Source organism: Nerophis ophidion, linkage group LG04, assembly GCF_033978795.1.
Source record: "Nerophis ophidion isolate RoL-2023_Sa linkage group LG04, RoL_Noph_v1.0, whole genome shotgun sequence".
In the NCBI taxonomy this organism is placed as follows: Eukaryota; Metazoa; Chordata; class Actinopteri; order Syngnathiformes; family Syngnathidae; genus Nerophis; species Nerophis ophidion.
Genome location: NC_084614.1, coordinates 26,026,299 through 26,039,283, shown reverse-complemented (window position 1 = coordinate 26,039,283; position 12,985 = coordinate 26,026,299). Strand labels below are relative to the sequence as shown.

The following is a 12,985-nucleotide window of genomic DNA, read 5'->3' as shown; positions in this document are numbered from 1 at the left end:
ATAAGTGGAGATTGTTGAATTTGGATTACATTGAATCAAACTTTTTCCAGTGAGGGTCGCATATAAAAATTTGAAGAGTGAGTGGGCCACTTTGATAGTTTGTGCTTTTGTAGATGCCAAAAACAATGCGATGTGGGTCAACATCACGCTATCTGAACAAAACGTTGGCATCTTAACTTTGTGTTACACTGTAGGTGATAAAGCAAGTTATGTAATAATAATCCATCAGTCCACCCATTTTCTATCACGCATCATTATTATGTCACTGGTGAGCTGTATCCTATCCCAGCTGACTTCAGGCATGAGGCAGGATACATAGATACAGTGCATCCAGTCAGTATTCACAGCGCTAAACATTTTCCACATTGTGTTTTGTTACAGCTGTATTCCAAAATGGGATACATTCATTTGTGTCCTCAAACTTTCTACACACATTGCTCAATAAAAGTAAAATAATAATAATAATAATAATTAAATTAAAAAAATACATGTATATAAGTCTTTAGACTCTTGGCTCAATACTTTGTTGATGTGCCTTTGGCAGCACTAAAAACTTCAAGTTTTTTTTTATACAATGCCACAAACTTTGCACACCTATCTTTGGGCAGTTTTGCCCATTATTCTTTGCTGCACTTCTCAAGCGCCATCAAGTTGAATGAAAAGCGTTGGTTTTCGTACAGTGTCTCTGTACATTGCTGTATTCATAATTCCCTCTATCTGACTAGTCTCCCAGTTGCTGCCATTAAAAAACATCCCCACAGCATGATGCTGCCACCACCACGCTTCATTGTAGGGATAGTATTGGCCTGGTGATGAGTGGTGCCTGGTTTCTTCCAAACATGATGCCTGGCATTCACGCCAAATAGTTCAATCTTTGTATCGTCGGACCAGATTATTTTGTTTCTCATGTTCTGAGAGTCTTTCAAGAGCAAGTTGACAAACTTTTTACAAAGAAAAGGCTTCTGTCTGACCACTATACCATCCAGGATTGCTGCCGAGATGGTTGTCCTTCTTGTAGGTTCTCCTCTCTCCACAGAGGAAAGCTGTAGCTCTGTCAGGGTGACCATCAGGTTCTTGGTCATCTCTCGGACGAGACTAAGACGAATACAGAGACATCCTGGAAAAACAACACTTCTCATACAACCTGATGGAGCTTAAGAGACGCTGCAAAGACAAATGGGCAAAGAGGATTGGAAGAAACTTCCCAAAAATAGGTGTGCCAAGCTAGTGGCGTCATATTCAAAAACATTTGAGGCTGTATTTACAACCAAAGGTGCCTCAACAATCTATTGAGCAAAGGCTGCAAATACTTATGTAAATGTAATGTTTTTTTTGGTTTTGTTTTAATTTGCTTTGGAAAAAAATAAACTTTAACGTTATTATGTGGTATTGTCTTCAGAACTTTGAGGACAAAACTTAATTAGTTCCATTCTGGAAAAAGACTGTATCATAACAAAATGTGGAAAAAGTGAAGCGCCGAATGCACTGTATATAAGAAATAATAATGTACAAAAAACTGTACTGCTTGTGCAAGAATTTCAACGGGAACTCAGCTGAACCCCCTTAAACCTGTTTGGCACTGCATGGTGAAAAATAAAACAAAATCTACAAAATAGTAAATTAAAAAAAGGAATGCTGAAAAAAAGAGTTGATAATAATAATATGATATCAATAGTATAGTTTTCAGTAACAATTAGGGGTGCTAAAACAATCTAAATCCAAATCTCAATGTATATTTAATTCAATTTCTAATTTTTAAGAATCGATTAAAAAAAAAAGAGTATATAGAGTATATATTAGGGGTGTGGGAATACGAATCGCGAATCTCACATTGTGCGATTCAGAATCGATTCTCTTTTTTTTTTAAATCGATTCATTTATTTATTTATTTTTTTTATCAATCCAACAAAACAATACACAGGAATACCATAACAATGCAATCCAATTCCAAAACCAAACCTGACCCAGCAACACTCAAAACCGCAATACACAGAGCAATTGAGGAGAAACAAACACGACACAGAACAAACCAAAAGTAGTGAAACAAAAATTAATATTATCAACAACAGTATCAATATTAGTTATAATTTTAGCATAGCAGTGATTAAAAATCCCTCATTGACATTATCAATAGACATTTATAAAAAAAAAAAAGAACAATAGTGTCACAGTGGCTTACACTTGCATCGCATCTCATAAGCTTGACAACACACTGTGTCCAATATTTTCACAAAGATAAAATAAGTCGTATTTTTGGTTCGTTTTACATTATTGCAATCAGTTGATAAAACATTGTCCTTTACAATTATGAAAAGCTTTTTTTTTTTTTAAATCTACTACTCTGCTGGCATGTCAGCAGACTGGGGTAGATCCTGTTAAAATCCTATGTATTAAATAAATACAGAATCGTTTTGAATCGGAAAAATATCGTTTTTGAATCGAGAATCGCGTTGAATCGAAAAAAATCGATATATAATCGAATCGCGACCCCAAGAATCGATATTGAATCGAATCGTGGGACACCCAAAGATTCGTAGCCCTTAGAGTTCATTTCAATATATATATATATTTTTACATTTAATGATAATGGATTAAAAACCTGGCAGGTCAGTCGCCAGATTTTTACCATAAAATATAATGTAGGTTTTTTTCAAGCATCCATCCATTTTCTACCGCTTGTCCCTTTCGGGGTCTCGGTGGGTGTTGGAGCCTATTTCAGCTGCATTCGGGCATCCATCCATCCATTTTCTACCGCTAACCCTCCCTCCACCGTGCTGCCCTGCATTCGGGCATATTACTGTAAAATTGAAAAACAGTACCACTGTTGTTTACAGTAAAATTCTGGAAATTAAGCTGCCAGGTTTTTTTTAGCCGTACAATCTACAAACCCCATTTCCATATGAGTTGGGAAATTGTGTTAGATGTAAATATTAACGGAATACAATGATGTGCAAATTCTTTTCAACCCATATTCAATTGAATGCACTACAAAGACAAGATATTTGATGTTCAAACTCATAAACTTTATTTTTTTTTTGCAAATAATAATTAACTTAGAATTTCTTGGCTGCAACAAGTGCCAAAGTAGTTGGGAAAGGACATGTTCACCACTGTGTTACATCACCTTTTCTTTTAACAACACTTAATAAAGGTTTGGGAACTGAGGAAACTAATTGTTGAAGATTTGAAAGTGGAATTATTTCCCATTCTTGATTGATGTAGAGCAGGGGTGGGCATTACGTCGATCGCAATCGACTGGTCGATCTCGGAGGGTGTGTCAGTCGATCTCAAGCCAGGCATTAAAAAATATACATAAAAATGAGCAATCATCAATCATACCAAGACTTCACTTTCGTCAGTTGTTTGACATTCTCGGCACCCGAGGATCTTGTGAGATGACGCTGGCTGCTGCGAGCTCATATTTAAGAAAAAAATCACTAACAGGGCGGACGCAGAGAAACACATTTTATTTCTAGAGACTCCGTACCTACTGTCAGAACTCTAAAGACCGACTGCACAGTTCCTGTCTTCATAAAAGACCTGTTTCATCCTGCCTGTGCTAACAAAATAAGAGTCTCAGAAAGCTAGCGTGCACAAGCTAGCAAGCTACGGAGTTTGATGCCAATGTATTTCTCCCCCGCCCTCAGCGACCGCTTTCTCACTTGCTTGCCCACCCGCACTCTCCCTGACATCACTCACCTGCTGCCAGACATTAAAGGGCCACACACATATGCTACTCTCATAACAAAGTGTTTAAAAACGAGTATGCAAGTTGGACAAATGAGATGCCAAATCCAACCACTTTCATGTGGTATTGGACAGAAAGGAGGACTTTTTTTTCCCTCCATTTGAAAATGCGGACGTTATCAGCACCACTGTCTAATTCCAATCAATGCAAGTCATCAGAATCAAATACACCAACTTATATTCTTGTCTTCATGAAAGAAAGGAATCTGTGTGTTAAACATGCTTGTATTATCATTAAACACCATTAACTTCTTAACAAAAATGTCTCTTTCATAAATAAATAAATATAAATTCTAAATAGGAATGAGGTAAATCTCCTCGACTTGGTCAATTGAAAAGTAGCTCACCTGCAGAAAAAGTGTGAGCGCCCCTGATGTAGAGCTTCAGTTGTTCAACAGTCCGGGGTCTCCGTTGTCGTATTTTACGCTTCATAATGCGCCACACATTTTCGATGGGAGACAGGTCTGGACTGCAGGGGGGCCAGGAAAGTACCCGCACTCGTTTACCACGAAGCCACGCTGTTGTAACACGTGGCTTGGCATTGTCTTGCTAAAATAAGCAGGGGTGTCCATGATAACGTTGCTTGGATAACAACATACGTTGCTCCAAAACCTGTATGGACCTTTCAGCATTAATGGTGCCTTCACAGATGTGTAAGTTACCCATGCCTTGGGCACTAATACACCCCCATACCATCACAGATGCTGGGTTTTGAACTTTGCGCCCATAACAATCCAAATGGTTATTTTCCTCTTTGTTCTGGAGGACACCACGTCCTCTGTTTCCAAGTATAATTTGAAATGTGGACTCGTCAGACCACAGAACACCTTTCCACTTTGCAATAGTCCATTTTAGGTGAGCTCGGGCCCAGCGAAGCCGGCGGCGTTTCAGGGTATTGTTGAAAAATAGGTTTTGCTTTGCATAGTAGAGTTTTAACATGCACTTACAGATGTAGCGACCAACTGTTGTTACTGACAGTGGTTCTATGAAGTGTTCCTGAGCCCATGTGGTGATATCCTTTACACACTGATGTCGGTTTTTGATGCAGTACCGCCTGATGGATCAAGTCGGTAATATCATCGCTTATGTGCAGTGGTTTCTCCAGATTCTCTGAACTTTTTGATGATTTTACGGACCGTAGATGGTAAAATCCCTAAATTCCTTGCAATAGCTCGTTGAGAAATGTTGTTCTAAAACTGTTCGACAATTTGCTTACAAAGTGGTGACCCTCGCCCCATCCTTGTTTGTGAAATACTTAGCATTTAATGGAAGATGCTTTTATACCCAATCATGGCACCCAACTGCTCCCAATTAGCCTGCACACCTGTGGGATGTTCCATTTGAGTGTTTGATGAGCATTCCTCAACTTTATCAGTATTTATTGCCACCTTTCCCAACTTCTTTGTCACGTGTTGCTGGCATCAAATTCTAAAGTTTTTGGAAACCAAACAAAAAAAACGTTTATCAGTTTGAACATCAAATATGTTGTCTTTGTAGCATATTTAACTGAAAATGGGTTGAAAATGATTTGCAAATCATTGTATTCCGTTTATATTTACATCTAACACAATTTCCCAACTCATATGGAAACGGGGTTTGTAATATCATTAAATGTTGATGGATAACTAAATGGCTTTGAAATCCTAACTCTTCAATCCCTGGGCTCGTGTAGAGTTTGTTCTTCCCTTGACTACGTAGGTTCCCTCCGGGTACTTTGGCTTCCTCCCACCTCCAAAGACATGCACCTGGGGATAAGTTGATTGGCAACACTAAGTTGGCCCTAGTGCAGGGGTCGGGAACCTTTTTGGCTGAGACAGCCAAGAAGCCAAATATTTTAAAATGTATTTCCGTAAGAGCCATTAATAATATTTGTTTTACACTGAACACAACTAATCACGTGCATTTTTAAGTAAAACCAACATTTCTAGGGTATAATAAGTCTGTTATTCTCTGTAATAACATTGTTATTCTGAAGCTAACTGTAGAGGGGGTGTGGCCTGCGGGCCTGCAGCGAAGCGGGGTGTGCCAGGACCGGCCTCGAAATCAGCGACAGGTGCGTAGTCGGCCCACCTGGGCCTTGTTATCTAATCACCTGTCGCTATGTTATAAGCAGCAGCCATGAGGAGAGACGAGTTCGGGGCTGGAGCCAGAGTGCGAGCGAGAACGAAAGAGAAAAAGACAATTGCTGGAAAGCAACTGAGAGACTTATTGAAAAATAAAACAATATTTTAACCCTGAAACAGGCTCTCATGTCGGTGCTTGGTGGTCTGAAGAACCCCCAGGAGGGCAAGCCCCACACTATTCAATAATAAATAAATAACTTTTTACCATTAACGCAACTTCTTGAACAGGTGCGGTAGAAAACGGATGAATGGAATAAAATGCACGAGAATGTTTTATATTTTGAACGTTACTTTTAACACTGTGATTACAAGCGGAATTATTCATTACTTAGCGTGTTAAGCAGTGTCAGCTCGGATTTATCTGAGAGCCAGATGCAGTCATCAAAAGAGCCACATCTTGCTCTAGAGCAATAGGTTCCCTACCCCTGCCCTAGTGGGTGAATGTGAGTGTGAATGTTGTCTGTCTATCTGTGTTGGCCCTCTGCTGAGATGGCGACTTGTCCAGGGTGTACACCACCTTCTGCCCAAATGCAGCTGGGATAGGCACCGAGAAGGACAAGCGGTAGAAAATGGATGGATATCTGTGCTTACTCACTGCGACCTTTAACCTGTTTTGAAAAGGTTTTATTATACGTTTTAATATCAAACAATATATTGCAAGAATCGCTTTTAATTAAGAATCGTGTTGACTAAAGAATCCGTTCGAAATCGAATCGAATCGTGAGCTGTTGTAAGATTAACATCCTGAGTAATAATAATAAGGGTTTTGTTTAACAGTGAAAATGTAATTCAATTAATTATTTGTATTTTATTAGAATACTCCTCAGGCTAGTAAAAACATTTGTGTACTTTGAAGACTCAATGCCAGAAATAATAAACATATTCAACAGTCAAAACCGAACATTCTACAGAAACGACATGACAATGCTTACTGCAGAGACGCAGTTCCCATGCCAACATGCACTTACAATTAGGTTAATACATCACAGCATATCACTTCAATCTCCAGACACCATGCAAGTATTCCCCCCAGTGGTGCTAAAATATAGTTAGACAGTTATATAGCATGATGTAACAGTATCACTATAGTCTTCCTTGCAGTGTTTAATTAATGAAAGGACCTCCTGCCTCACCCCCTGTAGTCAGTGCTAGCCTATAATGAAAGTGGTTGGATAGCGGCCATTGCTTGGCTGTTTAATTAACACTGTTTAGTACCACAGGACCAACAACGCGCCTTTCAATTTGCCGATTTAAGTGATTAGTGATATATATGATAAACCAGACATATGTTGCAAATAGAAAGAGGAAAAACCGTGAAAGCAACATATAAGTAAAATTTTTTATGATGACTTCATGGCACGCAGATTTATTTATTCCAAGTAGCAGAGTGCATGACAGTGAAGATGGCGTGTACAGATTTTATATCAACTAAGAGAGATTGGCCTATTGCATCTCTTGTGCATTAAGCATGCACTTCAATGCATAAAAAGCTCAATAAGTGGACACTTTAAAGTTGGTAGACAAAGGGCTAACAATATAGGAACACCATGCATGTAAATTAGCTGAAAAGCAAGAAAATGTATTGTTATTTTTTATTATTATAATATTTTTCTCGCTGGCTGCCCCTACTATTTAGAACCTGATCATATGTATGGATCCATTATTATGTGTCAAGGTAGTTGTTGACTCGCACTTGCTCCAAATCAAGATCTTATTCTGCTTGAGAATATTATGTCTTCATCACCTAGGAGTAAACCCAAGAAATAGGTACCGTATTTTTCGGACTATAAGTCGCGTATTTTTTTGTAGTTTGGCCGGGGGTGAGACTTGGCTAAACTATAAAAAAATAAAAATATATATATATTTTTTTGGGGTTTGGCCGGGTGTCACCCCCCGCTGGACTGTGGAGAAGACCGCGACATATAGTCCGAAAAATACGGTACACTTCATCATATTTCCTGGTCAGCTTGTTACCAAAATGGATACACAAATGATACAGCAGAGGATTGTGAGAATGTCATGTGGTCAGAACTTTTTGGTATAAACTCAACTCGTCGTGTTTGGAGGAAGAAGAATACTGAGTTGCTTCCCAAGAACACCAAACCTACTGTGAAGCATGGGGGTGGAAACATCGTGCTTTGGGGCTGTTTTTCTGCTAAGGGGACAGGAGAATGAATAGGGCCATGTATCGTGAGATTTTGAGCCAAAACCTCCTTCTATCAATGAGAGCTTTGAATGGTTGACCAAATACTTATTTTGCACCATAATTTACAAATAAATTATTTAAAATACCTACAATGTAAATTCCTGGATTTTTTTCACATTCTGTCTCTCACAGTTGAAGTGTACCTATGATGAAAATTACAGACCTCTGTCATCATTTTAAGTGGGAGAACTTGCACAATCGGTGGCTGACTAAATACTTTTTTGCCCCACTGTATACTATTTAGGTTTAAATAATGTTTACTGCAAATGGATATCGTCTCCAAATATCGGTGATAGGCCTTCTTGACTACTAATAATCGGTATTGGTACAGGCCCTGAAAAAGGCATATACTTCAGTCTCTATTTTCTACCAACAAAAGAAATGTCCAAAAGACAAACGGTGCTAAATGACTTCTTTTCAAACAGAGCTTTTCACCCGGCCACTCACGCACACCAGTGACCTTGAGAGACTCAGCCACGATACTAGAAAAAGCAACACGAGGCATTATGATGTTATTTTTAAGAGCTTGGTGACCTATGAAACAGTCAATTGTTGAAAAAAGAGGAGTCGTCTTAGGTCCGGGCCACGATGGTAATACCTTTCAGACTACCTGACATTAGTCTTAATGGAGCTTGATCAATATTTTAGTTTTTATATAATCTAGCTTCTGTGTCCGTAGTCCCACTGAATGTGACCACACTGTTTCTTCGTCCACAGGTCTCATTCTTCTCTTCTATTTAATTTTCTACATCTTCCTGGCCGGCCTGTTTGCTCTCACCATGTACGTCATGCTGCAGACGCTGGATGACCACAAGCCCACCTGGCAGGACCGTCTCTCCACACCAGGTGCAGTGTTGTAACCGTCACAGGAGAGCCACACTGGCACAGTGTTGTAATATCCCTGCTTTTCCTCTGGCACTCGCAGGCATGGTGATTAGACCCAAGGCCGACGAGACCTTTGAGATTGTGTATGACATCCACAAAACTGAGAGCTGGGACATGTACGCTCAGGCCCTGGACAAGTTCCTGGAACGTATGTCTCAGATTTGCTTACTATTGCAGATCATCCCACAGTCTTTAATAATTCATTTTGTCAGTGTGAAGGACATTGCTTTGCACTATAAGCACCTGAAAACACATTTTAAGCCCCGCCCTCACTTCTTTTCCGAGCAGCCTACAACAGCACCGTCCAGGCCCAGAAAAACGATGAATGCAAACCGGACCAATACTTCATGCAGGAGGACAGCGGTGACGTGAAAAACAACCCCAAGCGCTCCTGTCAATTCCAACGTGCCCTTCTGGAGGACTGCTCGGGAATGAATGACCGTTACTATGGATACCAGGAGGGCAAACCATGCATCATTATCAAGATGAATCGGGTATGAACGAGGAGGGGGAGGAAAGGGATGCTGTTGCTAGGATACATGAGATTCAGAACCTGCGATACAGAAAACAGGATGGGGGGGTTCCCAGTTACAAAAGGGTTGTTGAATTCACAGTAAAAACAGGAATGTTGTCTTTTTTTCTCTGCAGGTTATTGGTATGCTACCAGGAAAGGATGGCCAGGCTCCTTATGTCACCTGTGGTGCAAAGGTAATCAAAAAAGGAGCCCAAAACAACCAACATCTTGTTGCTCATCGCCATCACACTGTTTCAACTTCATGCATTTCTGTGTTTGCCCAAACGTCCTCACTCTCAGAGGTATAAGGTTGGCAAAAATGAATGGGTAAGACTGGCTGTTTTGTAGTGTAGAGTCCTATATAGTACATACTGTACAAGTAGACACTAGCTCTCCAGCTTTGTCATCCCATCGCAGTAGCATATGACAACCCCACCACTGTACTTTATTATAGGGTTTTATTTACACTGCAGGGTTTTATTTACACTGTACAACAATGATTCTTTTCCCAATTTTTTTTTTTTATTCATAAATTTAATTTTTTTTTGTTTTTTCAACATTTATTTATATGATAACAATTATCATCAAATTAAATAATTTTATTAGATTTAAGATTTTTATTTCAGGTTGAGGTACAGCTGTAAACAGGGATAACATCCAGTATTATATATTAGAACAGTATAATAGAAAAAAGATAATTTTAAAAATCCATCCATCCATTTTGTACCGCTTGTCCCTTTCAAGGTCACGGTGGTGCTGGAGCCTATGCAAAACAAAAAACATGAACAATTTAAGTTAAAAATTAAGTCATATAGTATTGTATATATTATATTAAAACACATTATATATTATTTTTATGTATCATTCAGATCACTGATCAGTATATTCTGTGTTTATACTGTAGCTAATAATACACATTACTGTTCCATTTTGACTAGGGGTGTCCCAATCCAATATCAATCAAAGTTGACTTATATAGCCCTTAATCCCAAATATCTCAAAGGGCTGCACAAGCCACAACAACATCCTTGGCTCAGATCCCACATCGGGGCAAGAAAAAAATCAACCCGATGGGAAAAATGAGAAACCTCGCAAGGGACCGCAGAAGTGGGGGCACCTCCTTGGGTGGCCGGTGCAATAGATGCCGAGTGGATGCAGTCAATAAGGTGAGAGTCCAGTTTATAGTGAGGCCAGTAAGAAGAGGATCCTCTTGTATGTAGACAAGAAAATGTCACCAAATGATGCACAGAGGAGTGGTCAATCCCCGGGTCAAAACTTGGAACAACTAACACATCCTCTGTGGAAGCTGATCTGTGGCCACCTGATATCCTCTCCATGCAGGAGAGGGGAACAGAGCAGAAAAGGCAGACGGCAGATCCATCCATTTTCTTCTGCTTATCTGAGGTCGGGTCACGGCGGCAAGCAGCCTGAGCAGAGAGGCCTCGACTTCCCTCTCCCCAGCCAATTCCTCCAGCTCCTCCCGGGGGATCCCGAGGCGTTCCTAGGCCAGCTGGGAGACATAGTCTTCCCAAAGTGTCCTGGGTCTTCCCTGTGGCCTCCTACCGGTCGGACGTGCCCTAAACACCTCCCCAGGGAGAAGTCCGGGTGGCATCCTGACCAGATGCTCGAACAACCTCATCTGGCTCCTCTTGATGTGCAGGAGCAGTGACTTTACTTTGAGCTCCTCCCGGATGACTGAGCTTCTCACGCTATCTCTAAGGAAGAGCCACGCCACCCGACAGAGTAAACTCATTTTGGCTGCTTGTACCTGTGATCTTGTCCTTTCGATCAAAACCCAAAGCTCATGACCATTGGTTAGTATGGGAACGAAGATCGACCGGTAAATTGAGAGCTTTGCCTTCCGGCTAAGCTCCTTCTTTACCACAGCGGATCGAAACAGTGTCCGCATTACTGACAGCAGATCAACTGGTCTAAAAAGATTTACAGCTTACAAATGAGTTTTAAAATGTGACTTAAATGCCTCTACTGAGGTAGAATCTCTAACTGTTAAAGGTAGGGTATTATATTTTTTGGGAATCACTTATAAGCCGGAGATGTTAGAATTCAGATTTCTGGCTGGGACATATGGTACAATACAATCAGCAAGATAAGAAGGAACTAGACCGTTTATTATTTTATACGTAAATAGTAAAACCTTCTAAAGTTGCATCCTAAGTATACAGGAGGCCAGTGCAGGTGAGCCAGTGTAGGAGTAATATGATCAAACTTTCTTGTTCTTGTCAGAAGTCTAGCAGCCGCATTTTGTACCAACTGTAATCTTTTATTGCTAAATATGAGGACCCGGAAATTGTACGTTACAGTAATGGAGAGGAGACGAAATGGATGCATGAATAATGATCTCAGTGTCTGTGGTGGAAAAAATTGGACACATATGGAGATTAAAGAAGGCTGTTTAAGTAACACTCTTATTGTGTGACTCAAACGAGAGAGTTGGGTTGAAGATAACACAGAAATTCTTCACCAAGTTGCTTTGTATAATTTTTTTGTTGCCAAATGTTGAGGTGGTATTATGAAATAAGTGCTGCTGTCTAGCAGGACCATTAATCAACATTTCCTTTTTCTTATTGTTAAGTTACAAAAAAGTTGCTGGACATCCATTGTTTGACTTCATTTGGACACGCCTCGAGGTGACCACAATCTGGCGTGTTGGTCAGCTTTAGGAAAATGTAAAGTTGAATATCAACAGCATAAGAGTGAAAGCTAACGACGTATTTGCGTAGAAGCTCCGGTTTCTTCTGTGAACCAGGACGTACGTCTTTTAGGGGCCTCTTTTAGCCTTAGCGGCGCTATACTACCAATGGTGTTGCACAGGGCCTCTTTAAATTTGTTAGTGAAGTTACCGATAGAGCCCACACAATTCGGGAATGCTGCCAATACCGAGGGCAACAGGCAAGCAAGAGTAATAGTTGTGACAGCATTAATTTGGTGGCTTCTAAAGCATTTGTTATTAGTAGTTTGTTGACGTTACTTTAATATAAGGCGAGTGGTGTGCCCTCAGGGCCAGCAAAGGCTTCTCTGCTGGCCTAACATAACCAGAATTCATGATCATAATTAAAAATAAAATGATTTTCTTATTTACTTTCCCTAAATATCTAAAATTATTCATATTCTCTCCGTGTCATATTATGCTCATTCCAGTACTGTTGTTTTTAGTTTTAGTTTGTTTCCAATCAGAATTCAGATATCTTATGTTGCCATGCTGTACGAAATCTGTCCGACACCTTCAAAATCAACAATGCAGGCGTCCGTGCACTGTAAGCGAACGGGAACATACAGTGATAGACAGTTGCCATAGCCAATCAAATCACCAGTTGTTGTCAGTAAAACCTTCTAGATGGCCTCACGTTGAACGTGACATTTACACGTCCTGTGATTGGATACTTACCGGGATCATTAGCGGATGAGTTTGAGAACACATAGAGTTGATAGACAGTTGCGATAGCCAATCAGATCACAAGTTGTTGACAGTAGCTGTTCTGTTACAACTAG

The 12,985-nt window shown here is 40.0% G+C and overlaps 1 protein-coding gene across 2 annotated transcripts in view; it reads left to right on the top strand.

Moving 5' to 3' along the window:
• atp1b2b (ATPase Na+/K+ transporting subunit beta 2b) overlaps nt 1–12,985 on the top strand; it is a 29,600-nt gene that overhangs the window by 6,954 nt on the left and 9,661 nt on the right. The window contains exons 2-6 of one of the 2 annotated variants that reach the window (XM_061897667.1): nt 8,794–8,922; nt 9,002–9,109; nt 9,250–9,455; nt 9,610–9,669; nt 9,776–9,802. In XM_061897667.1, coding sequence (XP_061753651.1) covers nt 8,794–8,922; nt 9,002–9,109; nt 9,250–9,455; nt 9,610–9,669; nt 9,776–9,802 — 530 coding nt within the window. The remainder of the gene's footprint in view (nt 1–8,793; nt 8,923–9,001; nt 9,110–9,249; nt 9,456–9,609; nt 9,670–9,775; nt 9,803–12,985) is intronic. The other variant, XM_061897669.1, reaches the window with a different exon arrangement.